The sequence below is a fragment of the Myxocyprinus asiaticus genome, chromosome 31, assembly GCF_019703515.2.
Source record: "Myxocyprinus asiaticus isolate MX2 ecotype Aquarium Trade chromosome 31, UBuf_Myxa_2, whole genome shotgun sequence".
Lineage (NCBI taxonomy): Eukaryota > Metazoa > Chordata > Actinopteri > Cypriniformes > Catostomidae > Myxocyprinus > Myxocyprinus asiaticus.
In genome coordinates, this window is record NC_059374.1 from 17,362,489 (window position 1) to 17,389,221 (window position 26,733).

Sequence of the window (26,733 nt, forward strand, 5' to 3'; positions counted from 1 at the left end):
AAATTTTGTAATGTTATGATTCACCTTGGAGCTGGTTGGTTTGGTTCATGGCTTAGAAGTCTTCTGTGAAGGATTTTATGAAAAGCCAATGGAAAAAATGAATTGGAAAAATACTTGCGGAACCCAGACTGCTGATAGAGCAGCAACAGCCCCCTCTTGTGTTCATTCAGAAAATCAACTCGTTCCAGCAGCAGCAGTACACATGGGACAAAAAGTAATCCAACCAGCTATCCAGATAGTTGTGATGGTTTTAAATCTTTCACAATGTCTGAAATGCAGCTGAAAAAGATGGAGGACATTTCTCGCGGGCCGATTAAAACGGACGAGGAGAAGGAAAACGGACGAAGTCTTCTGCTGGTGGACGAAAACGAAAACTTGCAGGTTTGTTTGTGTTAGCTTGTGTGTTAGCTATCAAGTTATCAGGTAAACAGTACATGTTTTGTTGTTTTATGCACTTTGTTGGGTTCGTTTAGTAAGAATGCGTACTTGTCAGTCCCCGTGGCTGCTAATAAAATTCGTTAAATGCGTAATATAAATAATATGTCATCTCACCTCTGACCTCCTCTGACTTTTACTGATCGATTTTTAGTCTAGTAATCCACTTGATCTCAGCTGGTCTTTCTGTCTTTTTGTCACTTGTCATAAATCGTGTGTGTGTGTGTGTGTGTGTGTGTGTCTCAGTACGGCCATGTGACACCGTCTGTCAACACAGTGTGGCCTATTATGATTCACAAATGTGATCCTCAATTCTTCATTAATTATCTTTAACCATATAAGTATTGTGTGCTGCTGTTACATTTGGATACATAATACCAATATTACTCTTTAAGCAATTTAAAATGCCTGTACACTTACAAAAAAGTACCATAGTATTACCATGTTTTTAGATATGTACCATGGTGAAACCAGGGTGTTGTGGTCATGTACCAGCTACATATTCAGGTGATTATCTAATCAGCCAATTGTGTGGCAGCAGTGTAATGTATAAAATCATTCAGATACGGGTCAGGAGCTTCAGTTAATGTTCACATCAACCATCAGAATGGGGAAAAAATGTCATCTCAGTGATTTCGACCGTGGCATGATTGTTGGTGTCAGACGAGCTGGTTTTACTATTTCTGTAACTGCTGATCTCCTGGGATTTTCACACACAACAGTCTCTAGAGTGTAAAGAGAATAGTGCGAAAAACAAAAAACATCCAGCGGGTGGCAGTTCTGTGGGCGAAAACAGCTTGTTAATGACAAGAGGTCAGAGGAGAATGGCCAGACTGGTCCAAATAAACACACAATACAACAGTGCTAGCAGAAAAGCATTTCTGAATGTACAACACGTCGAACATTGAGGCGGACTATTTCACACAATAGTGTGTGAAATTCTTGGGTGCAGTTCCGATCAACATAGCAGTCGTGACAGTGATGAGACAATAACATCAAATTAACACAACACAATTTAAACATCTGTTATACATATTTTTTCCCAAATCTTGTTTTCATTTTTTGTCCCTCAGCATTCCATGTTTTAAAGTTTCATTTAATTTCATCATCAAAATGGTGTCTAATCAAATGAATTCCTAAATTTTTTTACTTTTCAACATACCATTGCATTTTTTTACCAAACTTTTATTTAGTACAACAGCACTCTTGCTTGTAATATATTGCTTAATTTATTATTATTATTATTTATAAATTATTACTACTACAGTTAATATTTACTATATATTTGTAATATTAATAATAAAATATAGCAATTTCTTCAATTTCAGCCATCTAGCTTTTATTTTGACGTGTGTTTTTGACGGAAGCTTCACACCGGATAAACAGTTGAGATCTGCGCAGGATGGATTTATCAGACCCGCTCCTGCAAGATTCTGTCCCGCTCCCGCAAAAAATATTTGTCCTGCTCCTGCCCGCAAAAGCCGGTAGAGCAGGTAGAGGTCTATGCACATTTTTCAGTTCCACTTCCGTAAGATGCGGTCCCGCTCCTGCCTACTACGATGTCATAGGCTATTTTTTCCAATTCACACGTTCACTTTAAAGCACGCAGCTCATGCAGACTAAAATTGCAGCCTTTTCGCAGTTAAATAATCACACTAGGACAAAGATTTTAATTTGATTCATTGTGCAGGTATCGAATTCAGTCGGTGCAAAAACTGGTATCGTGACATCTTTTTTTATTTTAGTATCGACTTGGTACCGAAGTACCGGTACTTTTGACATTCCTACCTTAAGTGACATATTTAAATCAGTCGAGTAAACGACAACAATGTTGCTTACGTTTGCAAGGCATTAAAAAAATTATGTAGGGCCTTCATGAACAACAAACTTAAAGGAATATTCCGAGTTCAATACAAATTAAGCTCAATAAATGGCATTTGTGGCATAATGTTGATTACCACTAAAAATAATTTCGACTTGTCCCTCCTTTTCTTAAAAAGCAAAAATCAAGGTTACACTTACAATGGAAGTGAATGGGGCCAATTTGTGGAGGGTTTAAAGAGATAAATGTGAAGTTTATAATTTTATAAAAGCACTTACATTAATACTTCTGTTAAAACTTGTGTATTATTTGAGCTGTAAAGTTGTTTATTGCCATTTTAGTCATTTTAGGTTTTGTTGACATTATATCGTCATGGCAACGAAGTTGTAAAATTGGCTATAACTTTACAGAGAAAAGGTTAGTAAGTGATTTTATCACACTAAAATTATGTTAATACACATTGTTTATGTCTTGTGGTCATACATTTGAAACAGTGAGTATTTTAACGTTTACGGATTGGCCCCATTGACTTCCATTGTAAGTGCCTCACTGGAACCCAGATGTTTGCTTTTTTTCTTCTTTTTTTTTTTTTTAAGAAAAGGAGGGGTAATTCAAAATGTATTTTTTGTGATAATCAAAATTATGCCACACATGCTGTCGATTGAGCTTAACTTGTGTTGAACCCAGAATATTCCTTTAAGATGTAGTGACAGTTCTATGAGGCCCAAAACTCTTACAGTCGCCAACCATATGGTTGAACCCTGGTTACTCTGATCTTGTTCTCTCATACTCTTTCTCTCTCCCAGGTAAAGAACGAGGCCCATTTTTTGCAAAAGTTAGGATGCAGCGCTGCGCAAGGAGTCAAAGTGCTTTCAATTTTCGGCAATACGGGTGATGGCAAATCCCACACTCTCAACCACGTGCTGTTTGATGGCGAGGAGGTCTTTGCCACATCTCCTTCTCCAACGTCCTGCACAGTGGGCGTATGGGCTGCTTACGACCCGCACCTGAAGCTGATAGTGCTGGATACGGAAGGTCTGCTCGGTGCTGCCAGTCAGCAGAACCGCCGCATGCGTCTGCTGCTGAAAGTTCTGGCCATATCAGACGTGGCTGTGTACCACACGCGGGCAGAGAGGCTGCACAACAACATGTTTCAGTTCCTTGGCAGTGCGTCAGCTGCTTACCTGAAGCACTTCACCCCTGAGCTACGGGCTCTCTCCAGCCGATGTGGTCTGGACGTGCCTCTCTCCTGCCTTGGACCTGCTGTTATAGTTTTCCAGGAGACCTTGCGTACTCAGCTGCTGGGCGAAGGTGAGTGAACACAGTTGATACTGACACTGTTTTTAGAGCAATATAAAGGCAGCACTGTTGTATGACTGGCCTAAGGCAAAATGCATATTTCTTAAACATGGCTTCGCAGGCTCTCATGGGGCCCATACATATAGACAGGGAGACTTTGAAAAGTGTTTGGGTTTTAGGCTGGTGAAGAGTCTCACAGGGAAACTTGATCATGCAAGTTGTTAGTCAAACCAAAAGCAGCATTTCAAGCTGTTGTTTATCATTCTTGCTCTTATATTTCTACACTTAAAAATTTAGAAATTCAACTCAATAGTCAACCCAAATTTCAATATGTAGTCAAAAGAACAAATCTTTTGATTTTTGTTTATTTGAGTCAGTAATATACATAGCACACAGAAAACAGAAACCATTTCAACATGGCAAATGATGAGTTAAAAACAAATCACAATATGGAGTTATCAAGTAGATGTATAGTTCTGGTCTACTTAATCATAATTTGAAAAACATAAGTGTTCATTTAGGAATAGAAATATGTTGATCAAAACCTTTTTGAGCAAACCACCACCATCTTCTTGTTTTGAACAAATCAGTCATCAAATAAAAGACGTATGCTGTAAGTAACTGAAAAAAAGCCTTTACATTAAGTAATGTACTTAAAGCTGTCTCTGATCTTTGAATTCTTAATTGAATTGATCCATTTGATGGCAACAGTAAATCAATACTGTGAATCACTTGATATCAAGAAAGCCAAATCTATGAAATCTACATGTGCAAAATATATGCAACATGTCTTGTGGTTTAAATAACCCAAATTTTTTACTTTACAAACACCACATACAAACGAACAGAACTTAACATTCAGCAATAATAGTTTGCATTAATTAGCATTATATCCATGTACAGTAATTCGGCTTTTCTCAAAATGTGCAAATAGGGCTGAAATGATTAGTTGATCTTATCGACAATGTCGACAATAAAAAAAATTGTCGACAAAAAGTTTCATTGTCGAAAAGTCGTTTGATCTCATTTAATGTAACATGAGATCACATTAAACTCTAATGATGACTGCAGCTCGCGTCTAAACTTTCCAAACAGCTTCAGGTGATGTAGATCGCAAAGTATGAGGGAATTATAATGTATAAATACAAAATGAGTAAATACAGAAGCACTCTCGTTGTGGAATAAGTGGAGCTGGAGCTGCCGCTCCGCTTAAGCAAAACTTGCGTGTCGAGCGTCTTTAAAGGAAACACCCTGAACTTACATCTTTAACGCAGTTATATTTAATGCGTTATAGCTTTATTAAAGTTCAAATAATACGGAGGCAGGTCATGTAAATAACTACAAACTCCGAAACGGGCATTTCTCTGTGTGGTCAGCGCCTCTTCTATGAGTTGTACGAATGTCCTGATTAAAGGGGGGGAGATTGAAACTGCACCCGGCTGATGCACACTCTGTCGCGGGGACGCTCGTCCCTCGAGCGCGCATGCTTAATGCAGCTAGATTATAACGTGATGGCTTGTGACTTATTGAATCATAATATATGTCACTGTGCATTTCTTATCGTGAAGAAAATTGGCAATACGCAGCTTTATTAATAAAAGAGAGTTTGTTTTTTGAGAGTTTAAGGTGGATTGAAGTGAACAGAAAGGTGAGAGAGGGTAGTCTTCACCCCATTACACACTGAAACAAAATATGTTTTTGATTTGTTTTTGTTTTGGCTTGTTTTCCCAATATAAATATCTAAAACTCCTTTAAAAAAATATAAATTTTATTTAGCAGCTATACTGCAGAAGAAAAAAATTGTTATCTGAAAATTTTGAATATAATATTAAAAATACAAATATTTTAAAATATCTAAAAATCCTTTTAAAAAGATGCATTCACCTGAGAAGCAGCATATAAGATGTTTAGACTTGCTTTTATAAATATTGATCTGTTTCTCACCCACACATATCATATTGCTTCTGAAGACATGGATTTAACCACTGGAGTCTTATAGATTACATTTATGCTGCCTTTATGTGCTTTTTGGAACTTCAAAGTTCTGGCCACCATTCACTAGCATTGTATGGACCTACAGAGCTGAGATATTTTTCTAAAAACCTTCATTTGTGTTCTGCAGAAGAAAGAAAGTCATACACATCTGGGATGGCATGAGGGGGTAAATGATTAAATTATGTCATTTTTGGGTGAACTATCCCTTTAAGTAAAAGATTACACAACATATAGGCCTACAGCAATTAAAAAGGTAACAAGGATAAAAATTTGTACAGATTGAAGAAGTCATCGTCAGTCAGTGCAGGGCCACCAGGATCAAGTGAACGCTGAAAGAAAATAATACATGATCAGTGTTCATGTTAAAATCATGAAGTCATCACACCCAATACTTCCCAAAATTTCTTTTAACAGTGTGGCCGTTCACATAAGATGTGTTTTTGTGCCCAAAACAGCAAGATGCAGTGCAACGCAATAGTGAACGCGTGGGTCTCGAGACGAATTTTATAACGTTGAACCACGTTCAACATGACATACTGTCTTAAAAACGCAACACTCACGATGCAAGAAAAAGCAGGGAGACGCGACGCAACAACTAAAGATGTAGGCCACCAACACTTAATTATTATCCTTTAAACTTAAAAAAAAAAATTATCCTTTCAAAAACACTCGAGTTGTTTTATTTCTCCATAAACATGTTTCTTGAATTATCGTCTTATTACTTCTTGTACTTACTTAATTTGATATTTTCCATTCAAATTCCGCAGGACTCTGCTCTGCTCAAATGCAGCTTTCCCTTGGACAGGTGCACGGGGTGTCAGGGGTTGTGCCTGAGGTAAAGTTTGTCTCCCCTGTTGGGGGTGGAAGGAGGCAGAGAGAGACAAACCCAAGATTACATTACATTATCATTACAAATACACAGTTTATCTTACTACCAATACCAAACGTTAGAATTTTTTATATTATAGAGGCAAGTTTCATCGTTTAACTTGCCTGCAGTTGTGTCTGTGTATATAAACTGAGCGTAACACCAGGCGCTGAAGGTGGAGGCGCTGACTGCACATTTTTTCTCTAGAAATGCTCTGATCAAACGGAGTCTGCCTGTAAAAAAAAAAAGAGTATGAACACAAAGACGTACACCCCTCAGGAAAAGACATTGTGGGTTTTGCGCAAATATACATCTATAGTAATTTGCTGTATTTCGTTAGTCATTTACTGTTATTAATGAGTGATGTCACATAAATTATCCATGATGCAATTCATATTACAGTTAAATACTGTATGGTTTTATTATAGTAATTTACTGGTCATTTTACAATTATGTACCCTATAAAATACTGTAAGGGTAAAATGGTAAATGCTGAAAAATTGCAGAAATTATACAAATTTGCAAGCTACTGCAAATAATATGGAGAGTGGTTTAATATGCATTAATTCTTGTGGTTGCGAAATCTTGGAAGGACTAGAGATTGACCAATATATCGGTTTTACAGATTATATATATATATATATATATATATATACACACACACACACACACACACACACACACACAAAATCCTGTGTGTTGATGAATATATAGGCTATAAAAACCTTAATTTGGTACATTTTATTTCCAAATAAGTAAGTGTATTTTGGGCTTGTTTATAGTTAAACTTGTTAATCAAACTATCTGCCGATTAATCGGTTATCTGCATTTCCCAACACCTTGGAAATCCAAAGTTATCCATATCGGCAAAATCTATAATCAGTACTAGCCATCGATTTAACATGAACTTATCAATTGATCTTACAGAGTCTTATTATTCATTGAGAATGTCAGTTATTTGGGTTTTTTGTCATTGTGCAAAAGAAAAGAAACTTGTATTGGAGGAAGCGTAATGGTTAAAGATGTTTACCTTAACACACAGATTGCTAGTTTAATCCCAATGTGGTGTGAGGCAGGTGGAGAGTTACTAACAATCCTGCTCCATTACTATTATGCCCTTGAGCAGAGCTTAATCCCATGTTGCTCATCTGACCCTGAATACTGTAAATCATTGTGGATATAAGGAGCCCACTAAATGACAAATTGCAAACATTTCTGTATGTTTTTTTTTTTTAAATATGTTTTTTGAATTGTGAACAGTTCTGTTTAAATGGCTGAACTGAAGCAATCTGGTCAAATGACAAATCTGGGTCTGTTTTCTTTTACAGATGGCGCTGTCCCGGGGCATGCAGACACCATGCTGCAGAAGCGTTTTCATGACTTGGGTCAGAGCACAGATGCCTTCAACTCAGTTCATTATGTAGGCACCCAAACCATCACTCCCCCCACAAACTTCTCCCAGCTACTGCAGATAGTCAGTCAGCAAGTGAACAACACAGCCACACGAGCCCCACGCCAGCCTGCTATTGTGTTCAGTGCATTGCAGGTATCTCCTCATGTGTTGATTGCTTGTATGTGTGTACTTAGCCACACTTAATTATTTATATAAATTTATATGGGACAAAATATCAAGTGGCACCCATTTTTTTTTTAAGATATCTCAATTTATAGCAATACTGTCTATACTATATAGTCAGTTGACATATATGTTTTTCACAGGTATTCACACTTTTCTACTTTATTGGTTCTTTAACGTAGGGGTGTGCAGCGAAGCCATTATCTGTATTTGTATCTGTATCTGTTCATATGACAAAATTATCTGTATCGGTCTTCGGATAGAACCGGGTGTGGGTCGGGGCTTAAACCGGAAGTGCTTCATAACTAAATCAAATGCCCCATTTTTAAGTGTTACTCTTACAAGTATATTTTCTAATAATATGCCATGGATATGCCTTTTCATAATAATAATGTAATAATAATAATTATTATTATTATTATTATACAATTATTATTTAAAAAAAATATGGCATGAAGCATGCACACACGCTAGATCTCAGCGGTAACGTGCTCAACAGGCCACGTGATAAGATGCGCAGATTGTCAGTCTCAGACACGGAGGCAACTGAGATTCGTCCTCCGCCACCCGGATTCAGGCGAGTCACTACGCCACCACGAGGACTTAGAGTGCATTGGGAATTGGGCATTCCAAATTGGGGAGAGAAAAAAAAAAAAGTTTAAAAAAAAGTAAGTGTATATGATGTCATATCTTATGTTACACTTGAAGAGCTCCAGACGTGCACAATTAACAGAGACCGCAAATGGAGTCGAGACTGCGGCCATCTGATCTGAAATCACACCGTGCGCATTTTCATTCATAAGGTTTACACTTTAGAAATATTAGCCGCACAGATTCATACATTCGTTTTAATTTTGGATATGTTTATTTAAAATGTCGCTTTATCCTTGTGATTTTTGGACAATCAGTCATACACATTTTTTTTAGATTATTCGGATGAATCCCTTATTTGTTTTGAAGTCATTATTCGTGCATTTCTGAATAAGGTATTCGGCTTCGGGCACATCCTTAATTCGGAATCAACTATAAGTAAATCATTTGTTGATTTGATTTGACCTAAAAGTGTAAAATGCTGCTGTGTGCCGCTATCAAAACATTCCTCTGTTTGTTTGAGCGGCCCGTCCAGCCCGACATAGCTATATTGACTCGAACAATGGAGTGAGTTTAGGACGGGACTATCTGTTTTATACTGTCAAAATAAGATGGGGGAGTTTTCTGGAATCTGTTAGAAAACAGTGATTATTTTTGCAGTTCTGTTTGCTGACATTAGTTGTGCAGAAACCACACTCTTCCACTTTAAAGTATAAAAAAAAATACAACTTCAGTCGACAGCATTTGTGGCATAATGTTGATTACCACAAAAAATAATTTTGACTTGTCGAAATTAGTGTGACGGCATTGCAATGGAAGTGAATGGGGCCAATTTTTGGAGGGTTTAAAGGCAGAAATGTGAAGCTTATAATTTTATAAAAGTACTTACATTATTCTGTTAAAACTCATGTATTGTTTGAGCTTTAAAGTTTTTATAGTTGTTTTAGGGTTTGTTTACATTACATCATCATGGCAACAAAGTTGTAAAATTGGCTATAACTTTACACAGGAAAAGTTAGTAAATTATTTTATCACACTAAAATCATGTTAACACACATATTGTTTATATCTTGTGTCTATACTTTTGAAACAGTGAGTATTTTTACATTTACGGATTGGCCCCATTGACTCTCATTGTAAGTGCCTCACTGGAACCCAGATTTTAGCATTTGTTTTTATTTTTATTTTTTAAAGAAAAGGAGGGGAAAGTCAAAATAAATTTTTGTGGTAATCAATATTATGCCATAAATGTTGTTGATTGAGCTTAACTTGTATTGCAATGAAATATTGCAGTGAATTTATAATTAGGTGTGTCTTAATTGTCCAAAAAATAATGTTTGGGTCCAGTGTATGTGCATGTGTGTGTCCACTATTGTCCACTGTTCATGTATATGGCATTTATGATTTACTGGTTGGACTTCACTACTCTGTCCTCTCTCAGGCCTTGAGCAACAGGTTCTGTGGAGAGATCTCAGATGACAAAATCAGCATATGCTCCTTCTTTCCTGATGAATATTTCACTTGCCCCTCAGTCTGTCTCAGCTGCAAGTAAGTTCACATTGGCATTATGCTCAGAGAAATTGAATGGTTTTTTTTTTTATTTGCCGGTTGTGTTTAACTCACCACACTGATGCAGCATGTTTGCTGAATAATAAGTCAAGGAATTTGCTGCAGTATCACATCAGGCTCTAATTTCATCAACAATGAGCTATTTCATAATTTGATGATTCACAGATTTAAATAACTGAGATGCCTTTTCAGCATGTAAAACTAATATGTGGAAATGAGTCACACAGAAGTTCTTGATGCACTTGAGTATGATTAGATCATGTTGTTTCTATGTTTGCTTGCTTGTGACTTAAAGTATGCTTCTGGAATAGAGTAGGGTAAAATCATAGCTAATTTCTCCAAAAAACTATGATTTTAGTGTTCGATGTAAGAACGGCATGAACCACCAGAAAGATGGGGCCCCTCACATGGCTGATGGACTATGCCAGTATGCCCACCATTACAACAATAAAGTTCTCATCTGCAAGGTAACAACTACTCACTGACATGGCATGGTTTCAAAATAGTTTTTGTTTTCTTACTTGCAATGTGGTTTTCTTTTGTTTTTTTGCTTGGTTTGTCTTTTGTTTTGTTCTATTGGTTTTATTAGGTTGGCTTGAAAAAGCCAACCTACTGTTCTACTATTTAAACGTATTATTATTATTATTATTCTGAGACCAAAAAAAGAAACTTGAACTCCTCCTAGAGCTTTCAAGCTACAGACTCCAAGCTGGGAACATACCTTCAGGCTGGTCTGACTCGGGTTGCTATATTTTCTAAATGATCGGAATTAAAGAATTCCCATAGTGGACTTTCGAACAGCCCCAATTTCCGATTGACCCTGGCAATCAGACAGAAAACCCTAGCAACCATATAGAAACACTCATATCTCAGCATCAGAATATTGTAGAGACATGGAAGTGGGTTTTTTGACTCAGGACAGATGTCAGCCATTCTGTAACACCATATGAACTACCTAGCCACACCTTAGCAACCAGATGGAACACCCTAGCAACCATATAGCTACACTTATATCTCAGCAGTAGAATATTGTAGAGATGTGAAATTGGGTTCCTTTGACTCGGGCCGACAGCCTTTCCGTTACACGCTACCAAGTGCCTAGCCATACCCTGGCAACCAGATGGAATACTGTCAAGTCAAACTGGAACAGTCCTGGTCAATTAATTCATTAAAATCTCAAATATAATAGTTTATCAATATTAAAAAGCCAAGGTCAAGCAATGCGGAACTATTAAAGAACTAATACAAAACAAAGCTGGTTTCTCGACCAATCAGCACGCTCCGTGGAACAGCACCAGAAAAAGGAAAATAAAATAAAAACATCAGAGCAGTGTGTTTGGCAGATCTGACACAAACCTCTCTGTTAAAACTTTGACATCAGTCACGGACAAAGTGTGCTTGACCTAATGCAACATCAGATTCCGGAATGGCAGCCGGTGAAGACTTGAACTGGGTTAGTAGTTTAAATTTTGGTTAATTATAAAGGCTGCTTAATGATATTAGAATGACGACAGTTGCCGAGCTAGTTTCAGAGCATGACCTACTTTTCATAGACCTAGCGTAACTGTTTATGTTTGACACGTTAACTATTTAATAGCCTATTGTTTCAAGTGCTGACTTTTCATTGCATTTGCATTTAAAAAATGTTTATTGGTTAACAGCATATCAAAATGTTCACTGTTGAATTTAAGAGTGCACTAGGGGGCTAGCCCATAAAGCCTGAATGTTGAAATTTTTACTCATTTCAAGTTTGCAGGTTAATTTACACATTTCACAGATTGCCTTGTATTAAGCCAAAATCCGTGTCAGCACTGAGCTAAGCCTAAATGATCTACATCTAATGTGAAGAGCTGTATTGAAAACGGTCATTCTGTTTGCAAAGCATTTTATTTACAAGAGCATACCTTTATTTCTGTTCAAAGGTTTTTCACCTTTTGTCACCTTTTATTGGAATAAAAGAAGAGTGAAATCCAGTTTGAAATCTCCTTGTTGATGTGTTAATCCCTTTCAAGCGGGGAAGTATGCACACAATGTTAGCAGCTTGATAAATACCCTAGCAACTGTGCAGCAACAGTCATATATCAGCAGCGGAATATCATAGAGATGTGAAAGTGGGTTCTTTTGACTCGGTACGGCAGCCTTTCCGTAACACACTACCAATTGCCTAGCCTGGCAACCAGATGGAACACCCTAGCAACCTTATAGCAACAGTTATATCTCAGCAGCAGAATGGTGTAGAGATGTGGAAGCGGGTTCTTTTGACTCCAACTACCTAGCAATGCATTAGCAACCAAATGGAACACCCTAGCAACCATCCAGCAACAGTTATATCTCGACAGCAGGAAATCATAGAGATGTGGATGTGGATTCATTTGACTTGGGTCGGCATTCTTTCCGTAACACCCTCACACTGCCTGTCTAGCAACCAGATGGAAGACCCTAGCAACCGTAGATCAACAGTCATATATCAGCAGCAGAATTTCGTAGAGACGTGGAAGCGGGTTCTTTTCACTCGAGCCGGCAGCCTGTCTATCTGTCTGTCTGTCTGTCTGTCTGTCTGTCTGTCTGTCTGTCTGTCTATCTATCCTAATCTAACACCTGCTTTTTCAAGCCAACCTCAAAGTTTGTCTACAAACTTTACTTTTCTAATTTCATTTGTATTACTTGTGTACACCATTTGTTTTGATTTTGTTTTGTTTTTAACTTTTTGTTTTTGCCTTGTCTGTTTTTTGTTTTGATCTTTTGGTTTTATTTAATTTTTATTGCTTGTTTACTCAATTTGTTTAACTTTTTTGTTTTTTTAATTTGTTCTATTGGTTTTATTTGATTTTTATTGCTTCTTTACTCAGTTTGTTTTTAACTTTTTGTTTTTACCTTGTCTGTTTTTATTTTGCTTTTTTTTTTTTTTCTTCTGTTGGTTTTATTTCATTTTTATTGCTTGTTTACTCCATTTGGATTATTGCTACGTTGCACAATTTCTCAGCTATGCTGCAAACGCTTTGGCAATACAAATGTGCCATTTTTTTCCATTGCCAATAAATCACACTAAATTGAAAATAAATTGAAATTGATTTGCCTAGTCCCTAGATGTATTTTTTTTTTTTTAAGGGGAATCACCTCTGACTGTCTTCGTTAATTGAGGTTTTAAATTAATCTGTCTGCAAAAGCTGCCCAATATAGATTTGATTTCTCAATTGAAAACTAAAGACAAAGTATAACCCTTATTAACCATTTCTGTTTCTTATGCAGAGGTGTTATGAGAGTGGAAGGGAAGTGATTGTCGTTCCCAAAACATCTGCCTCTGCAGATAATTCATGGCTTGGACTGGCAAAGTTTGCATGGTCCGGGTGAGCGAGTTGTTTTCTGTTTTCTTAAATTTGTGTTCTTAAGCCAGTACTCTTCCATACACTCAAACCTGGCCTTTCTATGCAGCTATGTTTTAGAGTGTGCCAGCTGTGGCATTATCTACCGGAGTAGACAGTACTGGATGGGGAACCAGGATCCAGAGAGCAGTGTGGTACGGCCTGAGGTCAAGCACGTCTGGCAGGGGGTGAGCTATTTTTTGTCCTCTTCCTCTGGTTTAAATGTGCTCATTCCTTTGATGCTGATGTTCTTTTTACACTCCTAGACTGATATCTTCCAGACAGACCATCAGAATGCAGCTCAGCGGGTTTTGGATGGAATGACTTATATAATTCAGTCAGTGACGGAATACAGCTCAGGCCCTACCAAAGCTGTCACTGCCTGGCTCACAGACCAGGTGGCGCCACCCTACTGGAAACCCAACACTGAAATCCTTGTGAGTTGATATGCCTTATAGAAAGATGTATTAAAGAATGCCAAAAAACACATACAAGGGCCCCAAAATGTGTTAGGACGCATAAGCCACATAAAAAAGTATGAATTTCATTGCATTTAAAAGAAAATATCAAAAAGTGGCATCTTCAAACTTGAACTTTTTTCTCAGACCTAACTTAGCCATGTTTGAAATCACTTTTAACTGACTAATCACAAGGCCATTTTTAGTGGATGTTATGAAGACAGTTACTTCCAAGTTTGCACAGGTGTCCTTGCAGAGTAACCACAGATGTAGTTCATCACATTGACTAGACATGTTCCACTATTGTTTTTTTGTCTAATAATTTTTGTCTTCACTTTGAACAGTATATCCATTGTTTTATCATTTAAAAGCTTATAAATGTATTTTTGTTAAATGTTTTGCTTGAAAATGTGCTTGTTTTCTTTAAAATAAATACCACTTGGTTTTAATATGTTGTTATCTAACGGAATAGCATTGCTACATTTTTAAATGTGGCTTAAAGGGATAGTTCACACAAAAATGAACATTCTCTCAACATTTACTCACCCTCATGCCACCCTCAGATGTGTATGACTTTCTTTCTTCTGCTGAACACAAACACATTTTTTTTAGTTGAATATCTCAGCTCTGTAGGTCCTCACAATGCAAGTGAATGGTGGCCAGAACTTTGAAGCTCCAAAAAGCACATACAGATAGCATAGAAGTAATCCAAATGACTCCAGTGGTTAAATCTATATCTTCAGAAGCAATATGATTCGTGTGGGTGAGGAACATATAAATATTTAAGTCCTATTTTACTTCAAATTCTCCTCCCTGCCAAAAACAAAAGAAGAATATGAAAGTGAAATTGGAGATTTAAAGTAAAAAAGGACTTACATATTTATCTGTTTCTCACCCACACTTATCATATCACTTCTGAAGATATGAATTTAACCACTGGAGTCATTGGGATTACTTTTATGCTGCCTTTATGTGCTTTTTAGACCTTCAAAATTCTGGCCACCATTCACTTGCATTGAATGGACCTACAGAGCTGAGATATTCTTCTAAAAATCTTTGTTTGTGTTCAGCAGAAGAAAGACAGTCATACACATCTGTGACAGCATTGGGCTGATTAAATAATGAGAGAATTTTCATTTTTGGGTGAACTATTCCTTTAAGGATCTTTAACAGTTAGTGGAGCCACCATAAATATGACACACATATGTGTAATCTATATAATTGGTAAAGAATAAATTACAAATGGATGAATGTGGGAAAAAACTCATTTTTAATACTTGGTCTGTTCAGGAATGTCAAGGCTGTAAGCGAGCGTTTGAGGAAACAGAAAGGAAACACCACTGTCGGGCATGTGGAGAGGGTTTCTGTCAGGCCTGCTCCATCCACAGCATGCCCGTACCTGAGAGGGGCTGGGGTGGCACCCCTGTACGAGTGTGTGATGCCTGTTACCGGCAAGGAGGAGCACTACACACTGGACAGGGTGAGAAGATGGTGCTGTTCAAAAAGCCTTTGAAGGGATCTTCACCCTCATGTCATCCGTATGATTTTTCTTTGTCCGTGAAACACAAAAGGTGGTAGTTTTGTAATACAGCACAACCAGTGTAGTCCAATTTATTAAATAATTATTCTTATGAGCTAGTTCTTTTAATTATTCAGTCATTCAGTGAATCGATTACTCACTGAATTGCTAAATTAAATGTAACTAAATTTTGTGTAGGTTTAATGAGGCTACTAAATTTACTGTGGTTACTGTAGATACACATTCACAAAGATATTAAAATATGTTGCAAACATAGGATTGTTATGCTTAGCATGTAGTTAGGAAAAAGTACAGAATTCTATAGTAGTAGTAAATACAGATGCAGACTGTAATTGCTGATGTGCTTCTAGAGGGGGTGTTTGAAGTGTATACGTTTAAATAATGAAAACGCTCTACTCATTTATTCATAGTGGTCCCCCTTATAATTTTGAGAGATTTTAGTTGGAATTCTCTCTTTTTATATATATACAGGTGCATCTCAATAAATTAGAATGTTGTGGAAAAGTTCATTTATTTCAGTAATTCAACTCAAATTGTGAAACTCGTGTATTAAATAAATTCAATGCACACAGACTGAAGTAGTTTAAGTCTTTGGTTCTTTTAATTGTGATGATTTTGCTCACATTTAACAAAAACCCACCAATTCACTATCTCAAAAAATTAGAATACATCATAAGACCAATAAAAAAAACATTTTTAGTGAATTGTTGGCCTTCTGGAAAGTATGTTCATTTACTGTATATGTACTCAATACTTGGTAGGGGTTCCTTTTGCTTTAATTACTGCCTCAATTCGGCATGGCATGGAGGTGATCAGTTTGTGGCACTGCTGAGGTGGTATGGAAGCCCAGGTTTCTTTGACAGTGGCCTTCAGCTCATCTGAATTTTTTGGTCTCTTGTTTCTCATTTTCCTCTTGACAATACCCCATAGATTCTCTATGGGGTTCAGGTCTGGTGAGTTTGCTGGCCAGTCAAGCACACCAACACCATGGTCATTTAACCAACTTTTGGTGCTTTTGGCAGTGTGGGCAGGTGCCAAATCCTGCTGGAAAATGAAATCAGCATCTTTAAAAAGCTGGTCAGCAGAAGGAAGCATGAAGTGCTCCAAAATTTCTTGGTAAACGGGTGCAGTGACTTTGGTTTTCAAAAAACACAATGGACCAACACCAGCAGATGACATTGCACCCCAAATCATCACAGACTGTGGAAACTTAACACTGGACTTCAAGCAACTTGGGCTATGAGCTTCTCCACCCTTCCTCCAGACTCTAGGACCTTGGTTTCCAAATGAAATACAAAACTTGCTCTCATCTGAAAAGAGGACTTTGGAACACTGGGCAACAGTCCAGTTTTTCTTCTCCTTAGCCCAGGTAAGATGCCTCTGATGTTGTCTGTGGTTCAGGAGTGGCTTAACAAGAGGAATACGACAACTGTAGCCAAATTCCTTGACATGTCTGTGTGTGGTTGATGCCTTGACCCCAGCCTCAGTCCATTCCTTGTGAAGTTCACCCAAATTCTTGAATCGATTTTGCTTGACAATCCTCAAAAGGCTGCGGTTCTCTCGGTTGGTTGTGCATCTTTTTCTTCCACACTTTTTCCTTCCACTCAACTTTCTGTTTACATGCTTGGATACAGCACTCTGAACAGCCAGCTTCTTTGGCAATGAATGTTTGTGGCTTACCCTCCTTGTGAAGGGTGTCAATGATTGTCTTCTGGACAACTGTCAGATCAGCAGTCTTCCCCATGATTGTGTAGCCTAGTGAACCAAACTGAGAGACCATTTTGAAGGCTCAGGAAACCTTTGCAGGTGTTTTGAGTTGATTAGCTGATTGGCATGTCACCATATTCTAATTTTTTGAGATAGTGAATTGGTGGGTTTTTGTTAAATGTGAGCCAAAATCATCACAATTAAAAGAACCAAAGACTTAAACTACTTCAGTCTGTGTGCATTTAATTTATTTAATACACGAGTTTCACAATTTGAGTTGAATTACTGAAATAAATGAACTTTTTCATGACATTCTAATTTATTGAGATGCACCTGTGTGTATATATATATATATATATATATATATAATATAGACACATAGTTGAAGTCAGAACACATCTGCTTTGTGCATGACTTGAGTAATTTTTCCAACAACTGTTTACAGACAGATTGTTTCACTTTTGATTGACTATATCACAATTCCAGTGGGCCAGAAGTTTACGTTCACTAAGTTAACTGTGCCTTTAAGCAGCTTGGAAAATTCCATGTCAAGCCTTTAGGCAATTAGACAATTAGCTTCTGATAGGCTAACTGGAGTCAATTGGAGGTGTACCTGTGGATGTATTTAAAGGCCTACCTTCAAACTCAGTGCCTCTTTGCTTGACATCATGGAAGAAATAAAAAGAAATCAGCCAAGACCTCAGAAAAAAAATTGCGGACCTCCACAAGTCTGGTTCATCCTTTGGAGCAATTTCCAAATGCCTGAAGGAACCACGTTCATCTGTACAAACAATAGTACGCAAGTATAAACAACATGGGACCACGCAGCCATCATACCACTCAGGAAGGAGATGCATTCTGTCTCCTAGAGATGAACGTAGTTTGGTGCGAAAAGTGCAAATCAATCCCAGAACTACAGCAAAGGACATTGTAAAGATGCTGGAGGAAACAGGTAGACAAGTATCTATATCCACAGTAAAATGAGTCCTATATCGACATAGGCTGCTCAGCAAGGAAGAAGCCAGTGCTCCAAAACTGCCATAAATAAGCCAGACTACAGTTTGCAAGTGCACATTGGGACAAAGATCTTACTTTTTGGAGAAATGTCCTCTGGTCTGATGAAACAAAATTTAAACTTTTTGGCCATAATGACCATCGTTATGTTTGGAGGAAAAATGGTGAGGCTTGCAAGCCGAAGAACACCATCCCAACTGTGAAGCATGTAGGTGACAGCATCATGTTGTGGGAGTGCTTTGCTGCAGGAGAGACTGGTGCACTTCACAAAATAGATGGCATCATGAGGAAGGAAAATTATGTGGATATACAGTGCATCCGGAAAGTATTCACAGCGCTTCACTTTTTCCATATTTTGTTATGTTACAGCCTTATTCCAAAATGGATTAATTTAATTATTTTCCTCAAAATTCTACAAACAATACCCCATAATGACAACATGAAAGAAGTTTGCTTGAAATCTTTGCAAATTTATTAAAAATAAAAAACGAAAAAAAAATCACATGTACATAAGTATTCACAGCCTTTGCCATGACACTCAAAACTGAGCTCAGGTGCATCCTGTTTCCACTGATCATCCTTGAGATGTTTCTACAACTTGATTGGAGTCCACCTGTGGTAAATTCAGTTGATTGGACATGATTTGGAAAGGCACACACCTGTCTATATAAGGTCCCACAGTTAACAGTGCATGTCAGAGCACAAACCAAGCCATGAAGTCCAAGGAATTGTCTGTAGACCTCCGAGACAGGATTGTATCGAGGCACAGATCTGGGGAAGGGTACAGATACATTTCTACAGCAGTGAAGGTCCCAATGAGCACAGTGGCCTCCATCATCCGTAAATGGAAGAAGTTTGGAACCAGCAGGACTCTTCCTAGAGCTGGCCGCCCGGCCAAACTGAGCGATCGGGGGAGAAGGGCCTTAGTCATGGAGGTGACCAAGAACCCGATGGTCACTCTGACAGAGCTCCAGCGTTTCTCTGTGGAGAGAGGAGAACCTTCCAGAAGAACAACCATCTCTGCAGCACTCCACTAATCAGGCCTGTATGGTAGAGTGGCCAGACGGAAGCCACTCCTCAGTAAAAGGCACATGACAGCCTGCCTGGAGTTTGCCAAAAGGCACCTGAAGGACTCTCAGACCATGAGAAACAAAATTCTCTGGTCTGATGAAACAAAGATTGAACTCTTTGGCCTGAATGGCAAGCGTCATGTCTGGAAGAAACCAGGCACCGCTCATCACCTGGCCAATACCATCCCTACAGTGAAGCATGGTGGTGGCAGCATCATGCTGTGGGGATGTTTTTCAGCGGCAGGAACTGGGAGAATAGTCAGGATCGAGGGAAAGATGAATGCAGCAATGTACAGAGATATCCTTGATGAAAACCTGCTCCAGAGCGCTCTGGACATCCAACAGGACAACGACCCTAAGCACACAGCCAAGATAACAAATGAGTGGCTACGGGACAACTCTTTGAATGTCCTTGAGTGGCCCAGCCAGAGCCCAGACTTGAACCCGATTGAACATCTCTGGAGAGATCTGAAAATGGCTGTGCACCGACGCTCCCCATCCAACCTGATGGAGCTTGAGAGGTCCTGCAAAGAAGAATGGGAGAAACTGCCAAAAAATTTGGTTGTAGCATCATACACAAAAAGACTTGAGGCTGTAATTGGTGCCAAAGGTGCTTCAACAAAGTATTGAGCAAAGGCTGTGAATACTTGTGATTTATTTTTTATTTTTTTATAAATTTGCAAAGATTTCAAACAAACTTCTTTCATGTTGTCATTATGAGGTATTGTTTGTAGAATTTTGAGGAAAATAATGAATTTAATCCATTTAGGAATAAGGCTGTAACATAACAAAATGTGGAAAAAGTGAAGCGCTGTGAATACTTTCCGGAAGCACTGTACTGAAGCAACATCTCAAGACATTAGCCAGGAAGTTAAAGCTCGGTTGCAAATGGGTCTGCCAAATGGACAATGACCACAAGCATACCTCCAAAGTTGTGGCAAAATGGCTTAAGGACAACAAAGTCGAGGTATTGGAGTGGCCATCACAAAGCCCTGACCTCAATCCGATAGCAAATTTGTGGGCAGAACTGAAAAAGCATGTGCGGGCAAGGAGGCCTACAAACCTGACTCAGTTACACCAGTTCTGTCTGGAGGAATGGTCCAAAATTCCAGCAACTTACTGAGTAAAGCATGTGGAAGGCTACCCAAAACTTTTCACCCAAGTTAAACAATTTAAAGGCGATGCTACCAAATACTAACAAAGTGTATGTAAACTTCTGACCCACTAGGAATGTGATGAAAGAAATAAAAGCTGAAATAAATCATTCTCTCTTCTATTATTGTGACATTTCACATTCTTAAAATAAAGTAGTGATCCTAACTAACCTAAGACAGGGAATGTTTTCTACAATTAAATGTCATGAATTGTGAAAAACTGAGTTTAAATGTATTTGGCTAAGGTGTATGTAAACGTCTGACTTCAACTCTGTATTTACACTGGTGGCCAAAAGTTTGGAATAATATACAGATTTTGCTCTTATGGAAAGAAATTGGTACTTTTATTCACCAAAGTGGCATTCAACTGATCACAATGTATAGCTAGGACATTAATAACGTGAAAATCACAATTTGAAAAAAATGTTCAGAACTTCTTAAACTACTTCAAAGAGTTCTCATCAAAACATCCTCCATGTGCGGCAATGACAGCTTTGCAGATCCTTGGCATTCTAGCTGTCAGTTTGTCCAGATACTCGGATGACATTTCACCCCACACTTCCTGTAGCACTTGCCATAGATGTCTTGTCGGGCACTTCTCACGCACCTTAAAATCTAGCTGATCCCACAAAAGCTCAATGGGGTTAAGATCCATAACACTCTTTTCCAATTATCTGTTATCCAATGTCTGTGTTTCTTTGCCCACTCTAACATTTTCTTTTTGTTTTTCTGTTTCAAAAGTGGCTTTTTCTTTGCAATTCTCCCCATAAGGCCTGCACCCCTGAGTCTTCTCTTTACTGTTGTACATGAAACTGGTGTTGAGCAGGTAGAATTCAATGAAGCTGTCAGCTGAGAACATGTGAGGTGTCTGTTTCTCAAACTAGAGACTCTGATGTACTTATCCTCTTGTTTAGTTGTACATCTGGCCTTCCACATCTCTTTCTGTCCTTGTTAGAGCCAGTTGTCCTTTGTCTTTGAAGACTGTAGTGTACACCTTTGTATGAAATCTTCAGTTTCTTGGCCATTTCAAGCATTGTATAGCCCTCATTCCTTTAAACAATGATTGACTGATGAGTTTTTGGAGAAAGCTGTTTCTCTTTCTAGAGAAAGCTGTTTGCCATTTTTGACCTAATATTGACCTTAAGACATGCCAGTCTATTGCATACTGTGGCAACTCAAAAACAAACACAAAGACAATGTTAAGCTTCATTTAACGAACCAAAGAGCTTTAAACTGTTTGATATAATGGCAAGTGATTTTCTAGTACCAAATTAGCAATTTAGCATGATTACTCAAGGATAAGGTGTTGGAGTGATGGCTGCTGGAAATGGGGACTGTCTAGATTTGATCAAAAATTACTTTTTTCAAATAGTGATGGTGCTGTTTTTTTACATCAGTAATGTCCTGACTATACACTGTGATCAGCTGAATGCCACTTTGGTGAATTAAAGTACGAATTTCCTTCCATAAGAGCAAAATCTGTACATTATTCCAAACTTTTGGCCGCCTGTGTGTGTGTGTGTGTGTGTGTGTATATATATATATATATATATATATATATATATCATCTTGACTCTGAATGTGTCTGTTTGTCAGTTTGTGCCATTTCAATAGATTGTGCATTCTTCAAATAATATTTCCCATGTCAAAAGAGTTTTTAATATTCTCTCAGGGTTGTTGAGTTCACTCTTCAGTTGGCTGAGTATTGTATTTTCCATAACAGTGGTCCCAATGTGGAATGTTGGCTGGTTTGCTGAGCTGAGACAATACATTCTCTCCCCTGCAGTTGCCCAGACGGAACCTCGAACACTAGTCGCCCGGAGAGTGACAGAAGTAGCTCAGTCCACTCTTGATATGGTCTCCACCGCAGTGGACTACCCCCTTTGTGAGTGTAACTAAAACAAACAGTGGAAGCAAACATTGAACAACAAGTGTCTAAATTTACACAAGGAAAACTCCTCCCATATTTTAATATTCTCATTTATGCACAGTGACTTTGCTAAACTATAAAAAAAAAAACAGTATTGCTGAGTAGAAAACATCTCATTAACCAGCGTCCCACTAGCTAACTCTAAATAACTGTTGCAACTACCGACTGTTTTGATTAATTCTTGCACTGTTCAGTCTGAGGTATGTCACACTCACTGATTCAGAAAGGAGGTGAGGTGACAGACATCTGACTTCCTCTTACGATGTGACACCGCTTTAGTCACTTAATTAGGCATTTAATTTTCTACTTTCTTTGTCCTCTATACAGGTTTTATGAAGGGAGTTGTGAGACCAGAATATTGGGTTCCGGATCATGAGATCACCCAGTGCTACTGTTGTAATAAGCCCTTCACCCCCAGCATGTCCAAGCATCACTGCCGGGCTTGTGGGCAGGGAGTCTGCGGGAACTGCTCAACTAAGACCAGGCCCGTGCCCTCCCGTGGCTGGGACCATCCAGTGCGAGTGTGTGACAGCTGTGCCAACCGGAGGGATTCCCTTTGACTCTTTTGCATGCTGGAGACCTTGATGTGCCTCTGCAGCACCACTCTAATCACGTGCTGCACGATTAGCCCTTTATTTACATTTCTGTCCTTATATAAATAGTATTGCCTGTTTCAGAACAAGTTTGTAGATAGTCTCCAAGCCTTAAAGGGATAGTTCACCCAAAAATGAAAATTCTCTCGTCATTTACTTACCCTCATGCCATCCCAGATGTGTATGACATTCTTCTGCAGAACACAAAGAAAGATTTTTAGAAGAATATCTAGAAGTATAATCTTTAATAAGAATATATAGGAGAAGCTCCAAAAAGCAAACTGTATGACTGCAGTGGTTTAATCCATGTCTTCTGAAGCGATCCAATCGATTTTAGGTGAGAACAAACGAAAAGTAACTATTTTTTTTAACTTTGCATCTTGCCATTGCAGTCTCTAGATACGATCATGATTTCAATCTTGATTACGCTTCCTAGTGCTTGACGCAGAGCGCTAGATGGCACTAATAAGTGTAATCGAGCTTGACATCATGATTGCCAAGGAGACTGCTGATGATATTTATAGTGAAAATTTAGCTAAATTTTGGTCTGTTCTCACCTAAAACGACTGGATCGCTTCAGAAGACCTGGATTAAACAACTGGAGTCATTTGGATTGCTTTTATGTGCTTTTTGGAGCTCTAAAGTTTTGGACCCCGCTCACTGTATGCATTGCATTGAATGAACCTACAGAGCTGAATTATTCTTCTAAAAATCTTTGTTTGTGTTCAACGAAGATAGAAAGTCATACTCATCTGGGATGGCATGAGGGTGAGTAAATGATGAGAGAATTTTCATTTTTGGGTGAACTATTCCTTTAAACAGTGTAATTGGAGGCTAGTGGGAAGATGAAACCTAATGCAGTTGTACAGATAAACACTCAGGCTCTTCAAAGCATTAAGCTGAGTCTCACGAAGAAATGTCATATTTTATCATTGAAATATATCAATATAATTGCTTCAAGAAAATTAAGCCTATTTTATGATTTCATTACAATTAAGCAAATTTTCCAAACAAATTTGCATTACTTTAATGCAAAAACAATGTAATTCTCATTGCTGTAACGTAGTACTGAAAATTATTCTGTCTGGACAGGATACATATACTTTATACTAATTCTACCATGTTACATACTCATAGTTGCACTTTACAATTTAAATAATAGATCCTTTTTTCCCATTACAGTAATGAGAATTAGATTTTTTTGTATTCCATTAGGCTAATGAGGACTGGGGATGGGAATGTGCTTGATTTCATAAATGCGTCAAAATGCAAAAAATCTTGTTTTTTCCTTAAAGGAATATCCTGGGTTCAATACAAGTTAAGCTCAATCGACAGCATTTGTGACATAAAGCTGATTACCACAAAAAATTAATTTTGACTCGTCCCTCCTTCAAAAATATCAAAAATCTTTGTTCCAGTTAGGCACAATGGGAGTGAATGGGGCCAATCTGTAATTGTTAAAATACTCACTGTTTCAGAAGTATAGCCACAAGACGTAAACAATATTGGGGTTAACATAATTTTAGTGTGATAAAATCGCTGGTCCAATTCACTTCCATTGTAAGTGCCTCACTGTAACCTTGATTTTTGCTTGGTCAGAATCAAGTTAAAATTATTTTTTGTGGTAATGCCGTCGATCGAGCTTAACTTTAAACCTGGAATTTTCTTTAAAGATAGGCCTTATTTCTGTATGAAAAATAATTTACATATACAGTATATTTAAAATTTTGTGGTGAAATGTGGCCCAGACATTGCTAGACAGTTTTTGCAAACTGTATTGTAGAATCGCAAATTCAGAATGAAATTAAGAATTGTGTTTTGACTATTCTAGTAGCTATTGACTAGTGCTGGCACTTCAGAAACAAATCTCTTCATAAAAGTGCATTGCTGTATGTGATAATTTGACATGATTTATCCACTGATAACTCCTTATCACACTATTAAGTCAGAAAGTAAGAGCAGTGAATAAAAGTATAGATAACACATAGTGACTTATCATAAGAGCTACTAGAGATGTGAAATTTCTCCTATCTAATAATAAAGCTTTTGAATATGAGAGAACTTACTTTTAGTTGGTACTGTTTTAGACTTGATTTCAGGAAAGGAAAATCAAATGTAGAGCAGCAGAAATAGTCAGGTCTGTTGCAATGATTCATACATAAGGAAGCCTAGAATTTACATTCCAGTTAATGTACTTTATCGTGTGATTAATCCTGTGAGCTAATATATCACATTGCATTTTATCTCAGTTTTACTATAGTGCTTTTTCTGAAATTACGACTGCACTTTATCTCATCTTTATTGATAGGCTTAATGTTATTTAGTTTAAAGCCATAAAATCTCATACAAAAAGATGCAAACTGTACAATAAGTGCAGCTGTATATAAAGTGTATGAAAATTGAATTATTAAACAGCATTTAGGGTGCCGAAAGGATCTCAACTTCACATATTGTGGTGTAAACTTGAGAAATTGTGACGCATGATTTCACTATATGTGTATGATATTCAATGCTGAATTAACACCGTAAACTAAATGTTGAGTGATACAACAGGATTGTACTGTTGATATGTACAGCCACCTCTTGTTCAATGCTCATAAAATGGCTTGCATAAGGCACTTTATTCATATTTGGATTAAGAGAATCACTAGGAATTTCTTAACTACAAGGTTTATTTTCACAATTCTGCTTCTATACTTTGTAACATTTTTCATTAATTTAAATGTTTTCATTTTTTTTTTAATCTATAATAGAATATTTCATTGTTCTAGTAAAATTATCTGCATTTGACAATCCTATAATTTTATTTTGATTGGCCAGAACTATTTCTGAGGCTTTTCAGAACATTAAAGCTATTTAAGACAGCCTACCCTTTTGTTGCTTCTTGATTCTTACTGCTACTACAAGATTATAGACATACAAAAAAATAAAATAAAAGGCTACATCTCTCTAAGTGAACAAACCGGAGGTCATCTGGAGGTGGTGAACCAGATTTCCTGCTCAAGAGCCTTAAATAGATGAAACAGACTCAAATCTGATTTAAATCATGGAGGTTGTGCTCACATTTCCTCCCATTTATAACATCACTGTCTGGCAAACAGCCCTGGCTCGTTACATCTACAGGAAACTGTCCTGTTTAGTATATTGATTGTATAATAATGTCAGCACTTATATGATTACACATTACACAGGGCTGCTACACAGATCAGAGTTGCCACACAAAAATGGAAAAAGTAACTATTGTGACCACAGTTATTACAGTATAACAGAAATACTGACTTAGATACTCTTTATATTTAATGGCTGGTATTCTTAAAGGGATAGTTCACCCAAAAATGGAAATTCTCTCATCATTTACTCACCCTCATGCCATCTCAGATGAATATGACTTTCTTTCTTCTGCAGAACACAAAGATTTTTAGAAAAATATCTCAGCTGTGTAGGTCCATACAATGCAAGTGAATGGTGAACAAAACTTTGAAGCTCAAAAAAGCATATAAACGCAGCATAGAAGTAATCCATAAGACTGCAGTGGTTTAATCCATGTCTTCTGAAGCGATCAAATCGGTTTTCGGTGAGAACAGACCAAAATATAACACATTTTTCACTATGAATCTTGCCAGTGCAGTCTTGAGCTTGAAATCTTGATCACCAAGGAGGCTGCTGGCGTCAAGATTTATAGTGAAAAATCTGTCATATTTTGGTCTGTTCTCACCGAAAACCGATCTGATCACTTCAGAAGACTTGTAT

At 37.7% G+C, this 26,733-nt stretch overlaps 1 protein-coding gene across 2 annotated transcripts; it reads left to right on the plus strand.

Annotated features, from left to right (window-relative positions):
* On the plus strand, positions 1–25,845 carry LOC127422449 (zinc finger FYVE domain-containing protein 1-like). Of its 2 annotated transcripts, none has more exons than XM_051665970.1 (11): positions 1–381; positions 3,064–3,568; positions 7,748–7,965; positions 10,028–10,134; positions 10,514–10,622; positions 13,405–13,502; positions 13,588–13,705; positions 13,784–13,954; positions 15,266–15,455; positions 22,184–22,345; positions 22,718–25,845. In XM_051665970.1, exons 1-11 carry the CDS (start codon positions 265–267, stop codon positions 22,948–22,950), a joined length of 2,028 nt encoding a protein of 675 aa, XP_051521930.1. In that variant the 5' UTR covers positions 1–264; the 3' UTR covers positions 22,951–25,845. The 2 variants fall into 2 exon arrangements, with proteins under 2 accessions (XP_051521930.1, XP_051521931.1); XM_051665971.1 differs by having other exon boundaries at positions 3–381; positions 22,247–22,345.
* Positions 25,846–26,733: the final 888 nt, after the last annotated feature.